Source organism: Strigops habroptila, chromosome W, assembly GCF_004027225.2.
Source record: "Strigops habroptila isolate Jane chromosome W, bStrHab1.2.pri, whole genome shotgun sequence".
Classification (NCBI taxonomy): Eukaryota; Metazoa; Chordata; class Aves; order Psittaciformes; family Psittacidae; genus Strigops; species Strigops habroptila.
The window spans coordinates 57193-83164 of NC_044301.2; the positions used below are offsets into that span (position 1 = coordinate 57193).

A 25972-nucleotide genomic window follows, 5' to 3' on the forward strand; every position below is an offset into this window, starting at 1 on the left:
CAATAAAATATCTAGGTTTGCTTGTATTGGTGAAGTAAAGGTACAAATTAAAAGGGGTTGAATAAGACTTTGATTATATTACTTTAATGATCTAGGTTACTGTTGATTATACCACCTTTATTTTATGACTTGCTAAATTACAACAGCATTTCATCATGAGCCCTGTTCTTTTGAATTGGGGATTTGATAAATCACCTCTGAGTTAAATTGCTGGCATGTTCAACTTGCAGACTATTGTAGTTCACTTTATGTACTATTTCCCTGTCTATCGATAAGTGTTTTTTAAGCTTGTGAGTGCTATGTGATTTCTTAGCTTGATTTCTTATAGAAACACAGATGTACCAAATATTGGTAGAGAAGGTTCAGAATTGGCTATATCTGGAAGAGGAGTGCAAGTCTGAAGTTTTAAGACAAAGCTTAATGAAGACTGGCTTGGCTGAATGTGGTATAAGCCCTAATTAGTCCTCCCCTGCCATGTTATCTTAGAATAAAATCAGTTATGACTTGACTTTATAAAATGGACCAACATCCCTGTAGTGCTGCATTAGGAGTCAGATGTTTGTCTATATATAATATATCTAGATAGATGAGGGTTAAAGGGTGATATTCAAGTTAGTGTGAAGGTATGATGCAAAGCTGCATGAAACAAGTTCTCCTTAGTTCTGCTGCATGTGGAACAGCTTGTTTTGTTCTTTGTATCTCCCTGTACCAGGGAGGGAAGCAGAAAAAGTGTCTTGGGTCATATTTAGAGCTTCTGATGATAGTGCCTTGATTCTTTCCATCCTTGGCAAAATATTTGGACTCTATGAAGTGTGCCAGAATTCTCAGATTAGAGGTTTAAACGTTGTTTTTTAAATGGTTCTGGCAATACTGGGACACCACTTTGAGAGGATAGACTTTGCAATTTTAGGCTACTTGGTTACCAGGAGGTACGCTTAAATAGCAAAACAGTCTCATCCCCTCTTCCAACCTGAAGCAGTTTTACAGAGCTGAAATATAGTTTTTAAATTCTCACATGCTTTCTTTCTAAAAATCTAAAGAATCCCTTCTAGTCTGTAATAAAATTGAGTCTATAATGGAGAAACATTTCTGACCCAAATTATGAAGACATTCATGTCCATTTTTCTGGTTACTTTTTTTACATAGAGTACTGCTCAACTTGATGAGGGTTTTTTTGCATTAAACTCTTAAGTGGGTGTTAAAATAAAAAAAAAAAAATCCATTCTCCTTTACATCTGTGGAAGTAGCTACTATCAGTTGTCGTTGGTAGCAAAGGGTAATTTATAAGGTAAACTGCTTTGACTTGCCTGTCTTTCTCTCCTACTCTGTATAGCGTTTGTTGCAAAAAGCAAGTGCTTCAGGTTTTCATCATATCAAAAACTTCACAGCACTCAGCTTGAGCAAGAATGAATTTTGTGGCACTTGCAAGGTGAAGGTTGGGAGATGAGTTGACTGTGCAATGGAGTTGTGCAATAGTCGACTTTGAGGAGGAACAGATGACTTAAACTGTGGATTCTCTAACAGTGGCTCTCCTCACATTAAAAATCTTCGAGAATCATTGGTAGATACTCATCGTTGTCATTATCTGTGCCATCCATGGTTTAAATCTGCTTTAGCTGTCATGTAAAGTAGAATATCATATTAATAAAAATATTATAAAGTCATGGACTCCTGACACTAATTATTCTTTTGTAGTCACAAAATCATGGAGCTTTATGTTTTTTGGATCACTAAATAGGGTAGTGTGTGCCAAAAAGTTTATGTAATCCTGAATTTCAGAATATAAACTGTAAATTCAGTTATCAAGAGATGAAATTTTTCATATGTTTGAAAAAAATTGTTTTATTAGATACCCACACTGCATTAATTTTTTTTAAAGTTACTTTTGCTCTCATGTTTAATCTTTCCAAGCAATGTGTTTTTGCAAGATGTTAGTAATCTTAATTAAAATGATAAATTCCATTAATTATTTTGGTAAAAAAAAATTTGTTTTTAAATAATGTTAGCATACTGTCCTTTAGAGAGAGTATATCTTATCTGTGTGTTGCATGAGCAATATAAACTACCTCTTGTAAATGAACCAAATAGAACAAATTTTGGATAGTAAATGCTATAAAATTCCAACAATAATTGCATTACCAGTAAATTGTGCAAATGCATACAATAGGGCAATACAGCCAAAGCTCTTTATGTGGTTCTACACATAGTAAAAACATTGATTTGTTTAATCTTTTTCTGCGTAATGGTCATGACACTTGTTTATCTTTAAGTCCTTCCATCTAATAATTTTGGAAAGCATCAGCTAATTTAAGTTATATTTTACAGGGTGTGAAAGTCTCAGACAGTTGTCTGAGTTGGTTGTTGAGTAGAGGAGATAGATACTCATGTCCTCACTGAGGAAGAGGCTGCAGCATGTGCTGTCTCTCTTCCATCTAGCAGCTTGGAAGTGTGGGAGTGGATCTAATGAGGGGAGGAAACTGGGTGTGTTACAGAGGACTGTCATAGAGCCTTTGGAGGAATTTGGAGGAATTGCATCATTGCAGTGAGGGGATGAGGGGGAATAATACACTAATCCAGAGGAAAAGCATCTTAACTGCCTACGGTGCTGTACAGCATCTCTTAGATGTGCATGGAGCTTAGGTCGAAAAGCAGGCTACAAGATTAGAACAAAAGGGAATAACATATCACAGGTCAATATTAATTCCAATATAAAAAGGCAGTGAGCTGCTTCTGAAATGCAACACACTAAATCTGTTTATATAGAATTTTCCATTGGCATTGATTGTGGATCTCTACAGAGATGTTATAGTTGTGCATCTCTTTCCTTAGCGTGTATTAAAGAAGCTTAGAGGTATTTTAATTGTTTTTCAAAGACAAAGAAGAGGTGAAAATGGCATGACTGCAAGACTTGTGCAAAATCAGTTACTGCCTCAACAGGTATGTTTCTTCCTAGTTTTATTTTATAAAGTTTATGAATCATCTGAGAGAGTTCAAGGGCAGAAGTGCCAGATTAAAAGTTGGACGATACTCCTGAATTAAATAGATTTTGGTTCAGTCTTCAGTTACTAGTTTTTCAGCCTGGTTAAGTTTCAACATAATTAAAGTCTTTAAAATATAAGTAATGTAAGTACAGTTGTTTTTAGAAAAGGGTAATGCTACTACTAGCTAACATAAATGAGACATTCAAGAAGAAAAACAAGTTACTACTTCCTCTCTCATACCTGTCACTACTTTGTTAAGATGTGTTGCAACCTAAAGTGCTTTCCATTTGACAGAGCTGCTGTATCGATCCCTTTTAATTGCTCTTTCTATACAGCTCTTAGCTATTTTCTTTCAATAAAATGAACTTTATCTAATATCAGCCACTACTTGTGTGCCTGAGCAAGCAAAAGGTCAGTGCTCACCAAAAAGAGCACAATTAAAAATATACTTTCTTTGTTGCAATACAAGTTGCATATGTAATATGTAGTGCAGATGGAAAATAAATGTGTGAACTACTGAAGTAGCTCGGGGTTTTCCCTTTATGTTTGAATTTCTTAGCTCTGCAGCAAAGTTAGGTCTTTACAGTTTAATTCTATGATTGCTTCTTCAGAACAAAAAGAATTAAGTAGCTCTCAGTAGTGTCAGAATTGTTGATGTGGAAAGGCTAATAAAGAGGATATTTATTGTTTAAAAAGATGTAAAAGGAGCAGTAATAAACTCCCTGAATAACTAGATTCTCCCTGACAGAAGTTTTAGCTGTTTTATTTTGCAAAGCTGGTGAACATAACTACCCTACTATTTAATGCTTAATAGCTATTAATGTTATTGTGCCTGAAAAAAAATGTGTATTTTATGTAGCTTAACTTTTTGAAACATATCAGTACTTTGGTTTAGGTTTTGCTACCTTATCAGTAGGACTTGATCTTGTATCACTTTTCTAATGAGAAGGAGCCACTAGTATCTAACTTCAGCCTCTTCAAAGACTTACTTAGAGGAATCCCATGGGATAGGGCCATAGAAGAGAAGGGAGTCCAAGAGACCTGTCTGGAGAAGAGAAGGTTCAGGGGGGACCTTATTGTTCTCTACAACTACCTGAAAGGAGGTTGTAGTGAGGTGGGGGTTGGTCTATTCTCCCAAGTAACAAGTGATAGGACAAGAGGTAACCACCTCAATCTGTGCCAGGGGAGGTTTAGATTGGATATTAGGAAAAATTTCTTCACAGAGAGGGTGATCAGGTATTGAACCAGGCTGCCCAGGGAAGTGGTGGAATCGCTGTCCCTGGAAGTGTTCAAAACCCGTGTAGGTGAGACCCTCAGTGATACGGTTTAGTGGTGGCCTTGGCAGTCCTGGGGTGATGGTTGGACTTGATGATCTTAAAGGTCTTTTTCAACCTGGTTGATTTTATGATTCTGAGAGCTGGTCATTATTTAAGCACTACTTCCTCCAAGCCAAAGACCATATCAGGCAAAGGGGGCAGGAGACCTGCATGGATGAGCAGGGAGCTCCTAGTAAATCTACTGATGGCAATTTATCCAGCATCTCCTTCTGAAAAACCAACACCAAAACCAAAGGCCCCATAGAGTATGTGGAATGCCCATCATGTTAGATAAATGCCATGAGATTTTTATGCTGCTACAACCTACTGCTGACTACAAATAATAGTTATTATAGGCTCTGAAAAAGTCATCCGGAATTAAAAAAAAACCTACAAACACACAAGCATAGAACACAGAAAAATCTAGATGCATTGTTTTAACTCTATGACATAAAGATGATTAAGCAGCAGTAAATTTTTTAGCTGCACCTGTAAAAATATGAAGAGGACCTTCGAAGAAATAGCAAATCTTCAATCAAATTTCGGATCACAGTAGCAGAGAACATAGTATATTTAGGAAGACATGTAGTGAGCAATGAAAACCTGTGTTTAAAGTTCTGTGTTATACCGATAATGAAATCCTGCAATAAGAATCTATACAATGAAGGAGTAACATTCAACATTAGATTCTGCAGTGAAATTATCACCTTTTAAGAAAAAACAAACCAACCAACAAAAAACCCACAAAAAAATACCAAACAAAAACCAAACCAACAAAGTCTTTTTAGTTGATATTTGAAGACCCAAAAGGTGTTTCGGCACAAGTCTTAAAAAACATGTACTTATTTGTCCTAGAACTAAACCTTGCATTACATACATGTTGTTATTTTTGGAAAGACAATCCTTCAAATATATTATAAAACAACTTAGACATCTCCTTAACACAAACAGTTACAGTTTCTCCTATTACTCATATCTGTTTCAGACTTAACAAAGTAAAATATGTCTTGTTCAGAATGCAGTAACTGTAAAACTGGTAACAGCTCCCATCTCAACACAGCTGATCAGTATAGCTATAAGAAGCAGCAGAGAAGGTATTTGCTGAAGCTCTGAAAAGAAAGGACAGCAAACATGATCTCCTCATCATAGGCACAAACTTGAAGGGAAAAGTTTCATGGATTCCCCAACAACATACATTTGCATTAAAACCAGGATAAAAGGCATTCACAGATGTTAAAACAAGAAGAAAAAAATGTGTTATGGTTCATTCTGACCTGGGCAAAACAGGCCACAAAATTTCACCCTTTAACAAAAATACTATGAAAAAACCCAACCAACCAACCAAAAAACAAACAAAACCCAAAAAACCCCAAAAAACAAACAAACAAACAAACCCCAAACCAAACAAAAAAACAACAACAAAAAAAACCCCACAACCCCCAAAACCAAAAACCTCCATAACCTTCCTCTGAGCTAGAGTGCATCTTTCAGAAAAATGCTCTAAGATCAGGAGAAAGAAAAAACGTTTCTTCTTCTGTCAATGCCAAAAGGGACTGTTGGGATGGTTCAATCTTAACAATCACGGACTACAGCTACCCCATTCATATAATAGCTTAAGAAAATTTCAAACTTGTCTATAAAATTTGATTAAAATGTTACTTTGTTTTGTTGTTTGTTTTTTATGTTACAGTGCAAGGCTTATCCATGCGCACAATAAAGGTATGATTTTCAAATTTAAAGTTTACTGAAACAATGTAAAAAACTATAGACTTTCAGCACATATAGCATTAATTTTAGCTTAACACACATCAATTTTACTGAGTTTTATAATGAATAGGCATTAGTCCCTTAAGATGAAATGACTATCTAAATAGCGTTTTGAACTAGCTGAACTAATTCATGAATCACAGCAATGATGTTGTTCCAAAAGTGAGATCGTTACCCGGTAACTAATTGGTAGAATGCCAATATATACACAGAGTTGAGGTATTTTATTGTCAGCTATTTTGCAAAATAGAATGCTAGGTGGAAGCTCCACAAATCAAACCAACCTTAGGTTTTTTGTACATCAGATTATATACCTTTCAGAGAACAAAGAAATTACTTTTCATTGGTCAAAAGTTACCAAATATATGATTAATTAGTACTCTATCTTCTATTGGGTAAATTTTCCATGTAAATTAGTGCACATGCTGGGGGGGGGGACAAGCTTTATCAGTCCTGAATTGAGTCAGCGGTGGTTGCAATCTCCCCCTGCCACCTTTACCTTTTACCCAGTTACTGCCATTCCTTGTTGACTACTTGTTTTTCTAGGACTTATTTTGTCTTCAGCACCTTCTGGTGCAGATGTTCTCCTTTTATCAGTCCTTTAGCTCTTCCTCCAAGGTTAAGGTAGTTCGTAAGGAATGTACTGCTTATACAAAATCTTGTTCTTCTAAGTGATGTTGTTAATCAAACTAGACACCATTATCGCCATGGCAAATTCCATTCTCTCTGTGCATCAATGTTGTATGTGAAAAAGCCAGGAGAAGACATTTTCTTGGGGGAGGACGAGAAAGGAAAAACAAAGGACGAGAAATACAAGGAAGTAAAAGAAAAAAAGATAAAGCAAAATATATTAAGCTACATGGAATAAGAGGGATGTGAGAAGTGGTGGAATAACGATGTGAAAAGGCAACACTAAAAAAGATTTACTACAATCTATTAAGAAATATAGAAAGAACTAAAATGTTTATGAAAATTACATCTAGTATATTAAAATGTTTATAACTAAAAATGGCATGGAGTAAAGCAGCAAATGCTATTTCTCTTAATTGGAGTGAGGACATTGTGGAAATGACATGAATATTTTCTATATCAGTCAGTTGTTGACAATTGCAAATTGTATAAATGACACAGCAGGCTGTAAATTAGGTAGGATCAAGGAAGACTATAGAGCCCTGGTGAGGCAGGTGAAAAACATTGGTGCCCAGGTCATCTTCCCATCTATCCTACCACTGAAGGAAATGGGGATGGCCAGGAGCAGACATATAGGGCGGATCAATGACTGATTTCGTGGCTGGTGTCATCGAGAAGGTTTTGGCTTTTATGACAATGGGTCATTCTTCAATGATTGTAGACTGTTAGGGAGGGATGGGATCCATCTGTCTAGAAGGGTAAGAGAATCTTTGGCAGCAGGCTGGCCAATTTGGTGAGACGGGCTTTAAACTGAAGGACCCAGGGGGTGGGGTCCAGAGTGGCAATGCTCACACTGTTGCTTCCTCCTGGGGGATAGATCTTGCTAACCAGTGCAGGGATAGATGTTGCTTGACTGCCTTTAAGAGGCCCTATGAGGATCATAGGGCTAACTGTATCAAGGGTGTTTATGGTGAATCTTACACCCCTTCTAGGGAACCTAGCTGTGAAATTACCTCCCTGAAGTGCCTGTATACAAACGTGCACAGCATGGGAAATAAACAGGATGAACAGGAAATCTATGTGCGGTCACAGGGCCATGATCTCATTGCAATTACTGAGACATGGTGGGATAGCTCACATGACTGGAATGTTGTCATGGACGGACAGCTATGAACCTTTTAGAAGGACAAGTCAGAGAGATGAGGTGGTGGAGTTGCTCTTTATGTGAAGGAGCAACTGGAATATATTCAGCTCTGTCCAGGGATAGATGAATAAGTTGAGAGTCTATGGGTGAGAATTAAGGGACAGGCTAATATGGGGGACACTGTTGTGGGTGTTTACTATAGGCCACCTGATCAGGAGGAGGAAGTTCATGAGGCTTTCTATGGGCAGCTAGAAATAGCCTTGCAGTCACAGGCCATGGTTCTCCTAGGGGAATTCAACCACCCAGATATTTGCTGGAGAGATTAAATGGCCAGCACACACAGTCCAGGAAGTTCCTGCAGGTCAGTGAAGATAACTTTTTGTTATAAGTGGGGGGGCCGACAAGAAAAGGTGTGTTGCTGGACCTTGTACTTACAAACCAGAAAGGACTGGTTGATGGCGTAAAGGTTGGGGGCTGCCTTGGCTTTGGTGATCATAAGATGGTGGAGCTCAGGTTCCTGTGCGGGGGCAGCAAAACAGCAAGCAGGACTAGAATCCTAAACTTCTGGAATGCTAACTTCAGCCTCTTCAAAGACCTACTGAGAGGAATCCCATGGGATAGGGCTCTAAAAGAGAAGGGAGTCCAAAAGAGCTAGTCATTACTTAAGCACCACTTCCTCCAAGCCCAAGATCAGCATAAACCCATGATGAAGAAATCAGGCAAAGGGGGCAGGAGACCTGCATGGATGAGCAGGGAGCTCCTAGTAAATCTTAAACTCAAGAAAGAAATTTACAGGAGGTGGAAAAAGGGACAGGGCAAGTGGGAGGACTATAGGAACATTGCCAGGGTATGCAGGGATGTGACAAGGAAGGCCAAGGCCCGCTTAGAATTGAGTCTGGCAAAGGATATCAAGAAGAAGGGCTTCTACAAGTATATCGGCAGCAAAAAGAAGATAAGGGAAAATGTGGGGCCGCTGCTGAATCAGAGGGGTGTCCTGGTAACAGAAGACACAGAGAAGGCGGAATTACTGAATGCCTTCTTTGCATCAGTCTTTACTGCTAAGGACGGCCCTCAGGAGTCCCAGATCTCGGAGGTTAGAAATGAAGGCCAGAGAAAGGAAGACTTCTCCCTGGTCGTAGATGGTTAGGGACAGGCTAGACAGACTTAACACCCATAAATCCATGGGCCCTGATGGGATGCACCCAAGGGTACTGAGGGAGCTGGCACATGTTGCTCTGCTGCTCTCCATCATCTTTGAAAAATCATGAAGAATGGGTGAGGTGCCCGATGACTGGAGGAAGGCCAAGTTACTCCCATCTACGAAAAGGGCAAGAAGGAGGACCTGGGAAACTACTGTCCAGTCAGCCTCACCTCCATCCCTGGAAAGGTGATGGAACAGGTCATTCTGGAGGTGATGACCAAGCATATAGAAGAGAAGAAGGTCATCAGGAGTAGTCAGCATGAATTCACCAAGGGGAAATCTTGACTGACCAATCTGATAGCCTTCAATGATGACACAGCAGGACGAATTGACGAGGGGAGAGCAGTAGATATTATCTACCTCGACTTCAGCAAGGCTTTTGATACTGTCTCCCATAACATCCTCGTAGGTAAGCTTCCAAAATGTGGGTTAGACGAATGGACAGTGAAGTGGATTGAGAACTGGCTGAATGGCAGAGTTCAGAGGGTTGTGATCAGCGGAGTAGAATACAGTTGGAGGCCTGTAATCGGTGGTGTTCCCCAGGGATCAATACTGGGTCTGATCTTATTCAACTTGTTTATCAACGACCTAGATGAAGGGCTAGAGTGTACCCTCAGCAAGTTTGCTGATGATACAAAGCTGGGGCAGTGGCTGATACACCTGAAGGCTGTGCTGCCATTCAACAGGACCTTGCTAGGCTGGAGAACTGAGTGGAGAGAAACCTCATGAGGTTCAACAAGGGCAAGTGTAGGGTACTGCACCTGGGGAGGAAGAGCCCCAAGTACCAGCACAGGTTGGGGGCTGACCTACCAGAGAGCAGTTTGACTGAGAAGGACCTGGGAATATTGGTGGATAAGTTGACTATGAGCTGGCAGTGTGCCCTTGCAGCCAGGATGGCCAATAGTATCTTGGGGTGCATCGGGAGGAGTGTGGCCAGCAGGATGAGGGAGGTGATTCTCCCCCTCTACTTGACCCTGGTGAGGCTGCATCTGGAGTACTGTGTCCAGTTCTGGGCTCCTCAGTAAAACAAAGACAAGGAGCTACTGGAGAGGCTCCAGCAAAGGGCCACAAGGATGATCAGGGGCCTGGAGCATCTCTCTTATGAGGAGAGACTGCGGGAGCTGGGCCTGTTTAGTCTAGAGAAGAGCAGACTGAGAGGGGATCTCATTCATGCATATAAATATCTCAAAGGTGGGTGCCAGGAGGATGGTGCCAGACTCTTTTCAGTGGTGCCCAGCAACAGGATGAGGAGCAACGGCCATAAACTGAAACACAGGAAGTTTCATTTCAACATGAGGAAGAACTTCTTTACATTGAGGGTGGCAGAGCATTGGAACAGGCTGCCCAGAGAGGCTGTGGAATCTCCCTCTGGAGACATTCAAAACGCACCTGGACACATTCCTGTGTAACCTGCTCTAGGTGGCCTTACCTTGGCAGGGGGGTTGGACTAGGTCATCTCCAGAGGTCCCTTCCAACCCTAGTGATTCTGTGACCTGTGGACCAACCCTCTACTCAAAGTAGGCGCAACTTCAAAGTCACATCAGGTTTCTTAGGGCCTTCCAAGTCAAGTTCTGAAGTATGGACTTCCTTTACAATTGGGATATTTATAGTTAGTGAAAACTGGATGAACAAATTCCTTTTCAGTAGTTTATATTAAACTGTGCCGTTTTACAGGAAATAAGCTAGTTCAGTGGTGACTAAACTTTTTCTTTTTGTGGAGTGTATGAAACAGTTCCTGGTAGTAGTTGGACCAGCTTGTGTTTAATATTAAAGAGATATTTTCAGATCAATTTTGAAATAGCTACTAATTTTAAAATTGTCCTGGTTTCATCTGGAACAGCTTTTTTTTTTTTTGTGGTGGTTTTTTTTTTTTTTTTTTCTCTTCCTAGTAGCTGGTGCAGTGCTGTGTTTTGGCTTTATTCTGAGAACAATGCTGGTAATACACTAGTGTTTTAGTTGCTAAGTAATGCTTTCTCTGATCAGGGACTTTTCAGTCTCTCATGCTCTGCCAGTGAGGAGGGGTGCACGGGAAGCTGGGAGGGAGCAGAGACAGGACACCTGACCCAAACTAGCCAAAGGGGTATTCCATACCACAGCATGTCATGCCCAGTATAGAAACTGGGGGGAGTCACTCGGAAGGGAGCAATTGCTGCTTGGGTCGGGCTGGGTATTAGTTGGTGGGTGGTGAGCAATTGTATTGTGCATCACTTGTCTGTCTTGGGTTTTATTCCTCTCTCCCTTTATCTTCCTTTTCATTACAATTATTATTTTTGTTATTGTATTTTATTTCAATTATCAAACTGTTCTTATCTCAACCCATGGGTTTTACCTTTTTCTCATTCTCCTCCCCATCCCGCTGGGGCGAGGGGTGGTTGTGTTGGGGGCGGGGGGTGGCTGCATGGTACTAGGGATAAACTATAACAAAAATATACTAAGATTTTGTATTTGTCACTTTGTTTACTACTTGATACTTGCATCTCTAAACTACTACTTCTTTTGGTTTTGCTGTATGAAAAATCTCTTCCAAAACTGATGTGAATATAGCAGCTAATTACTTAAACTGGGTTATGTGTTAAGTGCTGTCCACAGCAATATGAACCAACAGAAGTTGTTACCAATTTTTGACTTTGCTACTGTATAACCTAAGCAAATTTTATTTTGATTACCATGTCTTGCATCTTTTTTGGTGAAGGGCTCTGCTTCTGAGACCAAAAGCTTGCCTTTTGGTTGCTGAATGCCATTTGATATTTTAATTCTACATTGTTTTACCCACTTTTGACTAAATTTACTTAATACATAGCTGAGGTTATGGTCTGTGTTTCATTTATGTTATTGAATTAAAAATTCTTTTAAGCAAAATGAGAATTTTAATTTGGTTTTGTTTGCTTTGTTTGTGTCTGTGGTTTTTGTTTGTGTGGTGTTTTGTTGTTGTGTTGGTTTCGTTGTTTGTGGTTTTTTTTTGTTGTGTGTTTTTTTTTTTCTTGGTTGTGTTTTTGTTTTGTTTTTGTTTTGTTTTGTTTTTTTTTAGTGCTTGGGAGATGGGAAGTAATGATAGCTGGCACCCGAACTAAAATATCTGTGTAGGCGCTACCATCCCAGAACTTCAGGATGAATGGGGATATGCCTCATGTTCCCATCACTACTCTTGCAGGGATTGCTAGTCTTACAGACCGTAAGTACTCTTTTTTTTATCTTTGCTATGTTCCCTTCTACCTCTTCAGTGAATATCTGCATTTAAAAATAAAACTGTTTTTAGTGTTTTGAGAAGTTCTTAAAAGTTAATCTGTTAAAAATCAGATTTGGTATTAAAAATGTTAATTTTGTCATTGCTTGAATTTTAGAAATATATTCAAACAAAATATCTGAATTTAAACATGAAATGTAGGTTAAAAAAAATTAAGTAAACCTGAATATACTTGAAACCTAGTTCCTTAGTTTTGGGAAAGTATGACCCAAGTGCTGCTTCTGAGATATTGTTTTTATTATTATTATACTGTTGAAAATTGGAGACTTTCCAAGAGACACCGAAAGTGTACACCCAGCAATTGAATTCAGCTGCCTACAGTAAAAAAGCAGATGTATTCAAGGGGAAAAAAAAACCCCACTTCTTTGTCAGTTTGATATTGTGAAGTATCAAATTTGAAGATGCTGCTTATGTATTTAATATGTGTATATATGTATCATTATATGTGTCTAATAATGAGCCATCAGGATGCAAGTCATAACTTTCTGGGCTATGGGCAATTTTCCATCACTAAGCATTTGCAGGTAAGGTTCTAAAGAAGTCAAGATACTTAACTGGTAGAAGTCACTTTTTAGAATCCTGGTGCACGTTTCTTGAAACACTGAATGAACTGCCTTTGGTGGGATTAGCCCTTGTGTTAGGTGCATTTGCTTCATTATCTGTGGTATCTATCTGATGTTTAGAAAGTCAGGTGAAAGATAAAGGCTTGTCACTGCTTCACCTTACTTCTCTCGATGTGAAAAGAAGGTGCTGGAATGGACAAGTCCCCTTGCCCTAAAAACATGGAGGACATGAGGACTAGAGGCAGTAGAGTAGGCTCAGTTAACTAGCTGAATTTGTACTGTTTTAATAAATGTGTTTTGCTGAGCTTGCTAATTTTTCCAAGTTTCAAGGCGCATTCAAGGTAATCTAAAGCAAGTAATAAAAGCTAGCTATTTTAATTTATTATACACTTTTATTTGAATTGCAATTTATTTCTAAATACAATAATGATATACATTGTATAGGGGGAAAAAATACTGGAATTCTGTGTGTCCCCCCTTTCCTTTTTAAAAAAAGAGTTTAAAAATATAAAAGGGCCAAAAAGAGTATATTTCACAGTTGTTTTTCTCTGAAGCTATTTCTAATGTAATCATCCTGGAAACTTCAAGTCAGTTAGCTTGTTTTTGTGAACCTATGAAAATTACTTTCCTATATAGCAGACTTTTTGGCCTCTTCTGGCTTACTCATCTCTGTAACCCTGCCAAATCATCTGGTCAAGGCTTATTTGGTATACTTCCTTGTTATGCTTGTACACCTAAGAATGCCCTCTAAAAGTATAGTATGCTCATTTACTATCTATTACTGTGATAAGTGTTTTCATTAAACAAATCTTTTTACCAAGATTTGTGAATATATTGACTGAATTGACATTTTAATGATCATTCCAGCCACCTATACTAGCCTTTTCTTGAGATTACTTACATAAAAATGAATATAACAAGAGAAGAATAAGCCGAGAATTTAATTAGTAGCTTAAGTTGGTTGTGGAGTTGTTTAGTTTTTGTGCTGGTATTTTTGGTGGGTTTTTTTTTTTTTTGTTTTTGGGGTTTTTTTGGGTTTTGGTGGGGTTTTTTTTGGTTTTTGGTTTTTTGTTTTTGGTTTTTTTTTTTATGGTGGTTTTGTTTGTTGGTTGTTTGCTTTGGTGGTGTGGGGGTGTGTGTTGGTGGGTTGTTTTTTGTTTTTTAATTTGTGGGGTTTTTTGGTTGGCTTTTTTTTGTTGGTGTGTTTTTTTTTTTTGTTTTTTTTTTAAACTACCCTCACCATAGGAAGTGAGAACACTAATTAAATATGAAGGTCAGAGTAGAAAACTTAATGTATATGATCAATGCACTTACAGTACTGCATGCAACTACAAGGATTTTGCATTTCCTTCCTTCCCTTTATCCATGCATTCAGCTCCAAGAGAAAACTACCATAACATTAAATACTTTAATATTCTGGTATGTTTAAAAGTATGGTTTTATTCACTATACTTGTATTAGCACAGTTAAATATTTACAATAATATAGTAATATAACTTATGGACGTGACTGCATCACTTTGTTTTAAACAGAGTCCAGCCTTTGTGCGTGTGTGTTCAAGATAAAAAAACAAACAAACAAAAAAACAAAACCAAAAAAAAACCCAAACAAAAAACCCAGGAATCTTTCCTATATTTCAAATGTGGTGGTTAGATTTTTCTTTCTTAATCACATGAGGGAGTAAGAAGGTGTCTATCTTTGTATGCTCATGTTTCATGAAATGATTCTGAACTCCTTTTTGTTTTCTGATAACAGTTTTGAACCAGCTGCCTCTTCCATCACCTTTACCTGCTACAACAACAAAAAGCCTGCTTTTCAATGGACGGATAGCTGAAGAGGTGAACTGTCTTCTGGCTTGCAGGGATGAAAATCTGGTTTCACAGCTCATCCACAGTCTCAATCAGGTGTCAACAGATCACATGTATGTATTTTGAACTTTGACTATGTAAGAGGCTAGTTTAGCAGATTACCACTGTTTAAGAGTCAATTGTTTCAGTCAATCAGAATGCTAGTAAACTGTCCAACAGCCCTTATACATATCTGCTGCTTGTTCCATTCTTGCTAGTTAGGAGTGCAACCTTTGTGGTATTGATTGTGCAATAGTCATTTCTGTTCCACTTTGGTCAATAATGCCCATAGACAAATTATATACCTGGTATTACACAAAAATATGCTTTTTTGAGACACCCGTGTAAGACCTATGTCAGTTTTGATTACGTATTGAACCAGTAAGTATGCTAACGTATTCTCTTTTTGTTAGTATATATTTTGTTTTTTCATTTTTCCCTGGTGTCCTTTGAATTGTCTTATGTTGACAGCCCTTTTTCCTATGTGTTCCAATCAATTTTTTTGATCAAATGGAAGTAGCTTTTAAAAGTCCTCAAAGCAAACAATAAGTGAAAGCACAGATGTATTTATAGAAAATCCGTTACATTTTTGATGGTTCAAAGAGAATCCTGTGATGTCAGAGATATGCTGATTTTCCTTTTTAAATTAAAAGATTCTCAAAGTGTTGGGCTGCAGCCTGAATATTATACATACATGCATATCTTATTTTCACTCCTATAATAATACTTTCTTGATGTTATGCCAAAGCGTTCTTCTTTTATGGAGAAGATCACAATACAAAAGTGGGCATAAGAAACTTTTTATAATAGTCTGAAACCGACAGCCATGTATAGAATCATAGAATGCTTATTAACAGAAAATAAATTTGAAATCTAATAGGAATACCTCTTCCATTCCTTAAGGGGGGGGGGGGGGAAGAGGGCAAGGAACAGTGCTTTGCAGACTTGGTTTCTGGTTTTGTTTGTTTGGGTTTTTTGTTTGTTTGGTGGTTGTTTTTGGGGGGTGGGTGAGGTGGTTTTGCTTGTTTGCTTTTTGGGATTTGGTTTGGTTTAGTTTTGGGCCTTTTTTTTTTTTTTCTTATATATTTTAACAGTAAATTGTCATCCTTTGTTTTGGTTAAGTTAGTTGGTTTGTTTGTTTTGTTTGGGCTTTTTTACTTGACTCATGTTTTTTTATAATTTGAAAATTCATTTGCCTCTTTAATTGCTTACTTTCACAATTCTAGAGAACTGAAAGATAACCTTGGCAGTGATGATCCAGAGGGAGATATACCAGTTTTGCTACAGGCTATCCTGGCAAGGAATCCTAATGTTTTCAGGGAGAAAAGCATGCAAAACAGATACGGGGTACAAAGTGGTAAGGATTTTTGTTTGTTTATTGATTGTGTTTTATGTTGTTCTGTAAGTTTAGGGGACTAATACTAACCACAAATTTTTATGGAGCATAACTGTGATATTTATGCCTTGTGTTTGATAGTGATATAAAGCTATGTATCTTGACATCTTCTAAGAGTGATTGTATTAGAATAAGCATGGAAATAAACTCTACTGGGTATTTTTGTAAAAAAATAATGCTTAATTTCACTACGAAGTTTAATTTCTGGGATGAATGGATTTTATTTTAAAGTAATTTTATTTGAATTTCTTTATGGCTAGGTTCATATATTTGTCTTAGTAAATAATCAAAGTTGGGGAAAATATGCCTTGATCTTACTGAAAATCTATACAATTATAGTGTATCATTGTTCTTAATAGTTCTGGGGTAAGGAATAAGGATGAATGAATCATACTTAACAGCTCCTCCCTGCCATTCCTCTTTTCAGCAGTTTGTGAGGCCCTCCAGATTTTACTTTTTCAACAGTTAATTCTTTTCTGAGGTTTCGTGAGATATACTGCTGGATAGCAAAGATGGAGAAGGGGAGAGACCAAACAAAAGATTAATCAGATTCTACTTGTAGATCTGGAGACTTCTTTATTTGCACCTGAAATCTTTTCTTTAAATACTAAACTATGACATGAGTAGGAGAATTTCCAGTTTTACAGTGTGATGATAAAGCTTTGCTAGCATTGTAGAGATATAGAAGTGTTACTGGAGTCCACAGGGGATAGACAGTGTAAGGTGCTTTTTTTTTTTTTTTTTTTGAGGGGAGAAATAATAAAATGAAACTAAGTTCATTCACCTAGGCTAGTGAGTAAAAAGCCATACAATTTTTGAAAAGAACTTGCTAATGACTGAACACATAATGTTCCTTGAAAGAATGCAGAAATTTCCTGGAATGAAAATGTGAAAGGCAGTGCTAAATATCTAGTAGCCCATTGATACATATATCCTGAAGTTTAAGCTCTGAAAACAGTCTCCAGATTCTGAGTTTGGTGGTAGCTGTGGCAGAGTATGATATTCCCCCCCCACCCCCCCAGCTGTGGGAAGTGTTGTGACTGTCCTGACAGTTTTTGCAGAGTGGTTCCTTAAAGAACACATGCTTGAATCAGAGTTGTCCACCAGTTTTGTAGAGTAAAATAATTTTTTGCCAGTGTAAAAGGGAGACATTGTTTTTGGAATTATTTGTTCTAGCAGAGGCTCTTTAAAGAAAGAAGATAAAGCAAGTTAATTTCTTCCTAGTTTTTGCTAATTCAGTGCTTCAGAGGAGGAAACGCTTTTGCTGATTGATTCAATTGGTTAAGAATAATCTTTAATGAAATAAAAATACCTCTATCTTTAGTAAATGTGCTTTGGCCTATGCTTGAAGGAAGGTACTAGTACAGTATTAAAAACAATTCAACATGAAGCTTAAAATAACAGTTGATGTTCTTTAAAGTTAACAGTTGTTTCAGAGAACCAGAAGAGATCAGACTTTAAAACTTCCTTGAATATTTAATTTTATTTTACATAATTCTGAATACTTGTACCAGTGTGAGCATTGCAATGTAAGTGTGAAATCAGAAAAATTGAAAGAAAGGGGGAAGAGGGGAGAAAAAAATAGCTCTAGACCAAGTATTTTGAGAGGAAGGTGGCCCTGGAATTAATGTTTGGAAAAGCTAGGCAAAGTGTGACTTCATTTTCTATGGAAAAAGGCCACACTGTTACCTGGAAATAGGGAGATCTTTAAGCTACGTTCTAGCAAACTGTGGTAGCCTTATTAGATGTTAATGCATACTATTCAGATCTCCAAGGCCAGAGGAGGATATACTGATGTGTTCTGGCAGCAAAGGTTGGGTTTTCTTCTGCTTTCTGAACAGATATTGTAATCTCTGTAGAGTCATGATTTGTAGAACAATTGGGGGGGTGGTAGAGATATTATGTAATGCATTTTGCCAGCTAGAAGAATGACATTTAGGCTATTTTCTAGCATTGCAAATTAATCTCTTCTGATTTCCTTATTGTCTGCCTTCTGAATATTGTCCTGCTTCCTTCTGTTGAGTCCAGCATGTGGTGAATTCAGCGATGGGTACTGTGATCCAGTATTTGTAATGCCCAGAATTGAGAAGGAACAAAAGCAGCAGGGACCCCTTGTTTATTTACTCAGCCTGGGGTGGGCCTCTGCACCATGATCCCTTCCTTGAGTGTCAGTTCCAGCATTAGTATGGACAAACTGAACTCAAAGTAATTTCTCCCAGCCTTCTTTTCTAACACAAGAAGAGAAAGACCACATTAAATGTGGAATAAAATTCTGGGTTCTGTACAATTTGCCAGGAAATAAAGACATTTTCAGAAAGCTAAATATTATGTTTTGAATACTTGTGAATATAAGGTAAAACACTGGCAGAATTCTGTGCTGGTTCCCCCCCCCCCCAAGGACATATTGATTTGTAGCTGAACACTAAATTTGAAGCAAGAATAGTTTTTAGTTATGGTGAACAAATAGTGCAAGATTTATTATGTGGACACTCTTGCTTTGTGTCCTGTGTGCACCCCACCACCACCTCCACCCCCAAAAATTTGCTGGCATATTTCATTTCAGGCGATGTAGCAGCAGTGTTCAAACTCTTATTCCCTATCTTTTGATAATAGTCTCATTGTTGAAACAGTCTTCATAGAGATCAGATTTTTAGTAAGATTTTTCAGACTGTTTTCTATTACTAGGTTGTCTGAACATAGGCGGCATGAGGCCTAACTTTGCATAAGGGCAGTACGTTTATTTTAGACTTTTTTATTGGATGACAGAGAAAGTTCTGGGTGCCATCTTTCAACTGCATTTATAGTGTATGAGTGAAGTTTTCATCATTTTTTTCTCTTTGGCTTTGTCTTTCAGCAGATATGTGTTGGAAGATCAGCTAAAATAATGTATTGCAGTAGGTTAGTATTCATAACATCGATTAGGGTGCAGAAAGGACTTAAAATTCACTTTAAATTATTTACCACAACTTGTGACTTTTTGAGGATTAAAATCTTATGCATCTTTCCATAAATGTCAATTACTTATACAAGAATTCAAGTGCACATATGCCTGTAAAAGGGAAAAAATTTTGCAGACATGCTTTCAATAGGACTATATTTAACTGAAAAAACACCTGTTAGTGAGCAGTCCTAGCTTAAGCGTGCATGATGCTGTAATAAAGTTTAATCATACAATACTTTTTCTGTGATCTTGGGCTATGTTTTTACATAGTGAGTTCTTTTGTATTTAGTAGGAATACTAAAATGGATTTATAAGTATCACTTTTTTCTAAGAAAAAAAAATTATAATCAAGACTTGACACATATGTTAAGGAAACTCATTCTAGAAATTTTATTACTAGGATGATGTTTTGATAAAACTGAACATTACCAACAATCAAAATTAAAGTTGCATTTAAAAAACATTCTTAAGTATTTTAAGGTATGGAAATGAACAGTGGAGCCATAAATCTGCTGTTTGGTGATAGGACAACAATATAACAAAAAATGTACAAGAAACAATTTCAATGTTAATGTCCACAGGCTAATTTTAACCTCTTTTTAGACTAAATGTTTGGGGCATACTTTTACTCCTTCCTTATTACATCATTACTAGGCAGACTTGTTATCTGTCTGGAAACTTTGGAGACACTCTTGTGTTTTTGGGGGGATATGTTGTGGGGTTCTTTTATTGGAGGTGGGGTTTGTGTGGTTTTGTTTGCGGGTTGTGGGTTTGTGTGGTGTTTTGTTTTTTTTTCTTTTATTGTTTTGATTTGTTTGGGGGGGGGATTGTGGGGTGTTTGGGCTTTTTTGTTTTGTTTTTTAAGTTAAAATCTAGATTGTGTACCCCATTTTGGGGCTGTTCAGCCTGGAGAAGAGAAGGCTGCATGGAGACCTCATAGCAGCCTTCCAGTATCTGAAGGGGGCCTATAAGGATGCTGGGGAGGGACTCTTTGTTAGGGACTGTAGTGATAGGACAAGGGGTAATGGCTTCAAACTTAAACAGGGGAAGTTTAGATTAGATATAAGGAAGAAGCTCTTTACAGTGAGGGTGGTGAAGCACTGGAACAGGTTGCCCAAAGAAGCTGTGAATGCTCCATCCTTGCCAGTGTTCAAGGCCAGGTTGGAGGTAGTTTTGGGTGACATGGTTTAGTGCGAGGTTGTTGCATTGCATCTCACACACACCCAACAGAGATAGAGGTGAGGACTGTTTGCTGTTTGTCACAGAATAAGTTTTAGGGTGGTTTTAAATGTCATTAAAAATGGATTCATGTATATATTTTCTGTCATTCTTTTAAACCAAAACCTACTGCATCTGTGGTTCAAAATTTGTTTTAAATTTAGGGAGGAGAAAACAAATAGATATGTTTTAAAAGTATTTTAAAAGTGCAGTCTTTGCTTTAAGCATAAAATGAAACTGTCATAGAATCATAGAATAGTTAGGGTTGGAAAGGACCTTAAGATCATCTAGTTCCAACCCCCCTGTCATATAGTTCATATTCATATGGGCACATTCTGTCAGCTTTCTGTACATGAATGTTAAGGGTTAGTAGTTTGACTAACCTCCTAAATAGCTGTGGTGAGAGTGTCTGTGAGAGGTGAGCGCGCAGCAATGTGTGCTGCCTCCAGCACAAAACCCCTGGAGTTTCCTCCTCACTTGCCTCTGTGCAAAGCAACCAATGTCCATTTAAACAAATTTTGCGGGAGTTCGAGTCCCCTTCTGTTCTCTGGTGTGTGTCGTGTCCCCATCCCATCCGTCCGTCCCCCTCCCAGCATAACATGGGTCTTTCACTCCTGCGCTGGGCTAGTTTGCCTGTGCTAATGTACTTGGAATGCAGCACTTCGTACCTACCTGGAGGTAGTAATGGCTGCATTCCTGAGGGATTATCCTATCACTTTGATGCTGGGGAGAGGGGAAGAGAAAAGAGGGTGGCACGGAGGATTTCTGAAACTAGCTTTGTGTGAATATTGCAGTGATTGAAATCAGTGATAGTAATTCAAGGATTGATGGGTCCCAAACACTCTGGATTGGGGACTACTGTCAGCCTTCTATCTGACCTTTGGTTTAAAATATTTGTGTTACTGATGTGCTTTTACCCACAGCTGTGGATCACTTGCTGTGGCTTCCCAAGCTGCAGTGTGCATGAGAATTCTGACACTGTTTTAGCTGCAAGACATTCAATTCTGTCATTAAAGTCACCTGGTTAAAAGTCATATAACTTTTTGTGTACCTGAACCATTTCAACTTTCAGTATCATGTGGTGGTTAGGAAATTCTTTATACCTGTATCAAAGAGAGGGAAAAAGAAAAAAAAGATGCCTTTAAATTTTCCCTAATAAAGATGCGAGTTAATTTCATGCACATTGGTACTTGTGTCTTGCCATCTAGTACAACTCCTGAGTTTCCAAAGCATGACTGTGGGAATCTACAGGTGGGATATTGGTGGGTTTTTGGTTTTTTTTTTGCAATTGAAAATATTTTAGCACCTTCTTTGATAACATTCCTTCTAAGTGTGGTGGAGGTGGAGTAGAAAGCTTTTATCCCTGGGTAGAAAGGAACCACTAAGGCATTATGGGAGCAGGAAGAATATCTTGCATTACTCAGCCCAAGGTGATTCTTTGCTGTACTTGTTCTAAAAATGGGAGATAAGTTTTCTGTGTTCTTCTGACTTGTGAAGTTTCCAAATCTTTTATTTATTGGCACAGTGAGTACTGTACACACCAGTCTAGGGTGTGGAGTATACATCCTGTTATAAAAATGTTTCTTTTTACTAGCAAGTTTTTGGCTAAGGAACAGAGGAAGGAACTACTGTTGATATTTATAATTGAATTAATACTGCTTTAGGGAACACTTTGTCATGGTGCAAAATGGACATCTTACATGGAATTGTTTGTGGTTTTTTTTTGTGTGTTTGTTGTTTTTTTTTTTTTTTTTAATGCTTCCCAACAGTTGTAGGTAGATGATGTTAGTGGCTGTAAAGTTCATAATCTCTTTGTATGTAATAATTTCTGAAATTAGAGATTTCCTTGATTAAAAAGGAAATGCATGTAAAGTAATGCTGCCTTCTTCTTAATAGGGATGATGATGTCGCAGTTTAATATTTCTCAGAATTCTGTGCGAGGTAGTCCTGCATCTTCCAGTTATCAACAAACCACTATCTCACATAGCCCTTCCAGGTAACTTCCTTCTTAAATGGGGTGGGATGGGCAGCAATCTGCAAATTCTTCCTACAGTGGCAATCAATTATTGTTGCAAGTATGTGAATTGAAGATGTTCAGTTTCAAGACAGATTTTGCATTTATCTGACAGCAGGGTGAGTTTCTTCAGCTAGCAAAGAAACATCTTTTTGTTAGTGAGTTAATCTTTGTATTCTGACTAGTCATGATTCCCCATTCTCTCTCCCTCCAATCATTTTGGCAAACTTTCTTAACTTTCTTTCCTGCTTAAGGGATTTCCCTGCCTCCTGCCACCCTTCCAGCTGTTCTCTACCTGAGGCAGACACCAAGACTAGTGGCAGGAGGATAGAAGAGGCTGTGTGTTCTGGCATGTATAACAGTACTAATGTGACAGGAGGGCAGGAAAGAAAGCTTGTAAAAACATGGAGTACTGCTCTAACAGTTATATGAAAGGCTGCTCAGAGGAGGATAGGCCTAGTAGCTTGGCCAGTCTTCCAGCAGCTTCCTCATCAACTTTCTGATGATTTTTTTGGTGTGGGGTGGTTTTGTGTGTTGTTTATTTGTTTGTTGTTTGCTTGTTGTGGTGTGTGTGTTCTGTGGGTTTTTTTGTGTGGGTTTTTTTTTGTTTGTTTGGCTTTTGTGGGTGTGTTTTTGTTCCTATTTGCTTTGTGTGGCTTTTTTTTTTGGGGGGGGGGTTTGTTTGTTTTTTGTTTTTGTGTGGGTGTGTTTTGGGTTTTTTTGGGTTTGGGGTTTTGGTTGGGGTGTTTTGTTTTGGGGTTTGTTTGTTGTCTGTGTGTGGTTTTTTTTGTGTGTGGTTTTTTTTTTTTGTTTGGTTTGTTTTTTGTTTTTTTGGGGTTTTGTTTGTGTTTTTGTTTTTTTCAAACTTTGTCAGCAAGTACCATGTGCCTATAATCCAGGACTTTGTTAATATAATAAAGTACTCCAGAATAGAAGAGTTCTGCATGTAGTTTCAACCAAGTTACTGGGCTTTAACAGATTTAATCTCCAGTTATTCGATATCATAATTAAAATTGTTTTGGTAAATTAAATGCTCTGTATCTGCACAAGAAAACAGTGTATTACTTTTATATCTAAAAGTGAGATATTGAAGAAGGTTTTTTTGAATTGCGAATATTACAATGTGCTAAGTCTTCTCAAAATCCTTGCAAAATCTTGATGTATGCTTTGCTATTTCTTTCTATGGAAGCTTACCTTCATAGAGTTGCTATCTAGAACTGAGGGTTGTGAAAGCATGTGCTGTATTTTCTGAAGTATTTATTTGGTTTATTTTTATTTTGAAAAGCTTATATAAGAGCATAGGTTATAATGTACATGTATTACTGTCACAAGTATATATATATTTTTTTTTTTATGGCTTCCTATCTTTAGGATAAAGCCAGTGAAAGAATAAGTTGTATTCAGTGGACTTTGGGTCAGGTCCTACCTAACTGCCTATCACATTCCAACGTCTTACCAGCATAGTTCTGTCAGATGAAGTTCTTTGGAATCTTACTGGAAAAATCATATTTAGAGTAGATGGCTCCTTGTTAATCCTAGTGAGCTAGTTATGTGATAATTAAACCTTAGCTGTCACTTTCATTCAAACTTCTAGGACTAACTTTTGGAAACATATCTTGTTTTAGTAAATCTGCAGATCTTATTATCTTATTTTAATAAATATTTCTGACATTGTTTCCTTTCCCTGGTAGAGGTTTTATGAATGCTTTTTATTCTATTCTTCACTTTTACTAATGCAGTACCCAAGCTGTGGCTCTTAAGTAATAATTGAAGTTGGGGAGGTATTGATAGTTTAAAATACTACTTTTGAAAGGGTTTCTTGATTGCATTGGCATTTTGTCTCTTACAAAAGTTATAATGTTCCAAAGGTATAATTTTCCAAAAGAAATAAGAAATTTGTCTAAATTTTCTTTTCCAACTTTTTAAAACTTTATTTTTAGCCGGTTTGTGTCGACACAGACAAGCTCTGGTAATAGATTTTTGGCACCACAGAACAGTCCAGTGCCTAGTCCATATGCTCCTCAAAGTCCTGCAGGATACATGCCATATTCACATCCTCCAAGTTATACATCACATCCTCAGATGCAGCAAAGTAAGCCTGTGATCTTTGTTTTATTCTTCTATCTCATGTCAGCTTTACCTTCATGTGCATGTTTTACAGCTCTCTAATTTCTTTGAAGGAGTCACATGCTTTATGCAAATCTTTGCGTTGATAGGGAATTTTTTTGGTATGTTTAAGCTTTGCTTTCCTGACAGTACAGAGTGCTAGTATATACTTTATTTTAAAAAAGAAAAGGGGAGGGAGGGGGAGGAGAAGAAGAAATAGTAAAACACGTGTTCATGTTACACCGCTCCTCCCCTTCTCCCCTAGGTACGCTGATTTTTGCATAGTTGTCATGTATACATGCAAATGGAAAAATCAGAACAAAACCCCTTTTGCCCCTTATATTTGTTACGGCAATTTTTTATCTGTACTAGCAAAAACCTAATTTTTGCCAGTGTAACGTAAGTTTTCCTGTGAGCTTTTTTAGCCTTACCAAACCTTTGTAGTGTAGACTAGACTAAGTTGGCTAGTATTAAGCTCGAGGTATGCAGTAACTGGCAAAGATGACCTTCAGAAATTAATGGATTTCTTTGTTCTTCCCTTTTCTAAAAACAATTTTTTTTTTTTTTTTTTTTTTTTTTAGTAGAATCCTCATTGGATTCTTTCAAATCGTCTCTTCTTAAAGTTTAGCAGTGTGCTTAGAATCTATATAGCTGTTCTGTATGTAATGTTGTGTGTCTCATGAATACCTTGGAAGTTACTAAAGTAGTCAATACAATTTATATAGAGGAAAATAAAGTTTTCTATAACCTATAAGGATATGATTAGGGTAGATGTGGAGAGAAGCTTGGCTAATTGTACGTGCAATTTAGGTTTTAAATCCTCTTGAAAATTCAACTCTTAGATATCTAATTTTATTCAAGGTATTTGTGGCAAAAGGATTCAATCAAGAAAGTTGGATCCTTATTCAGATTCCAAATCTGTTGCATCCAGCTTATTAATATCCGCTATTACTGTGTTTTCTGTGAAATTTTTGAGAGTTAATGACTGTGTGAATATATCAGTATACTTTATTCACATTTTTTTGTATTTCAGCTTCAGTATCCGGTCCCATTATCACAGCTGGGATGAGAAATCTTCATGAAAATAATGTTTCAAGTCAGTTGTCTGGAAATTCAGCTAATCATCATGCTGATAATTCTAGACATGGCTCAAATGAAGACTACCTACAGATGGTGCACAGGCTAAGTAGTGACGTATGTTACCTTGATCAGTTTATGATGATAAAGCAAGTATGTGGTTAGCTGCCTTAGAAGTCAGATATTTTACTATGTTGTTGATGAATAAAACCACTGAAAATGTTTCAGATGTGTGCACTCAACTGTGCAACTTTAATGTGTGAGTGTTAATTTTTTCTACATCTCTTTCCCTTGGAACTGTTTGTAACATCGATTCTGATGAAATTATGAAAAGTAAAAATTCTTACTCATGTGAGTTTATTTTAAAGAAATGGTAGAGTGTCTCTGCAATTATTGTAGCAATATCTTGATGCAAACAATACTAGATTCTATATAGGTGTATAGTTAACTTGTCTTTCTGAAGATTCCCACAACTGTCAATTAGACTTGACATATTGGAATAACCTATTGGGTAATATAGTAGTGTT

At 37.5% G+C, this 25972-nt stretch overlaps 1 protein-coding gene across 1 annotated transcript in view; it reads left to right on the plus strand.

Moving 5' to 3' along the window:
* Positions 1-25972, plus strand: part of LOC115601763 (nipped-B-like protein) — a 158120-nt gene that overhangs the window by 22354 nt on the left and 109794 nt on the right. Inside the window, exons 2-7 of the mRNA XM_030472147.1 lie at positions 12068-12211; positions 14602-14767; positions 15920-16050; positions 22145-22244; positions 24203-24354; positions 25402-25562. Coding sequence (XP_030328007.1) covers positions 12148-12211; positions 14602-14767; positions 15920-16050; positions 22145-22244; positions 24203-24354; positions 25402-25562 — 774 coding nt within the window. The 5' untranslated portion in view covers positions 12068-12147. The remainder of the gene's footprint in view (positions 1-12067; positions 12212-14601; positions 14768-15919; positions 16051-22144; positions 22245-24202; positions 24355-25401; positions 25563-25972) is intronic.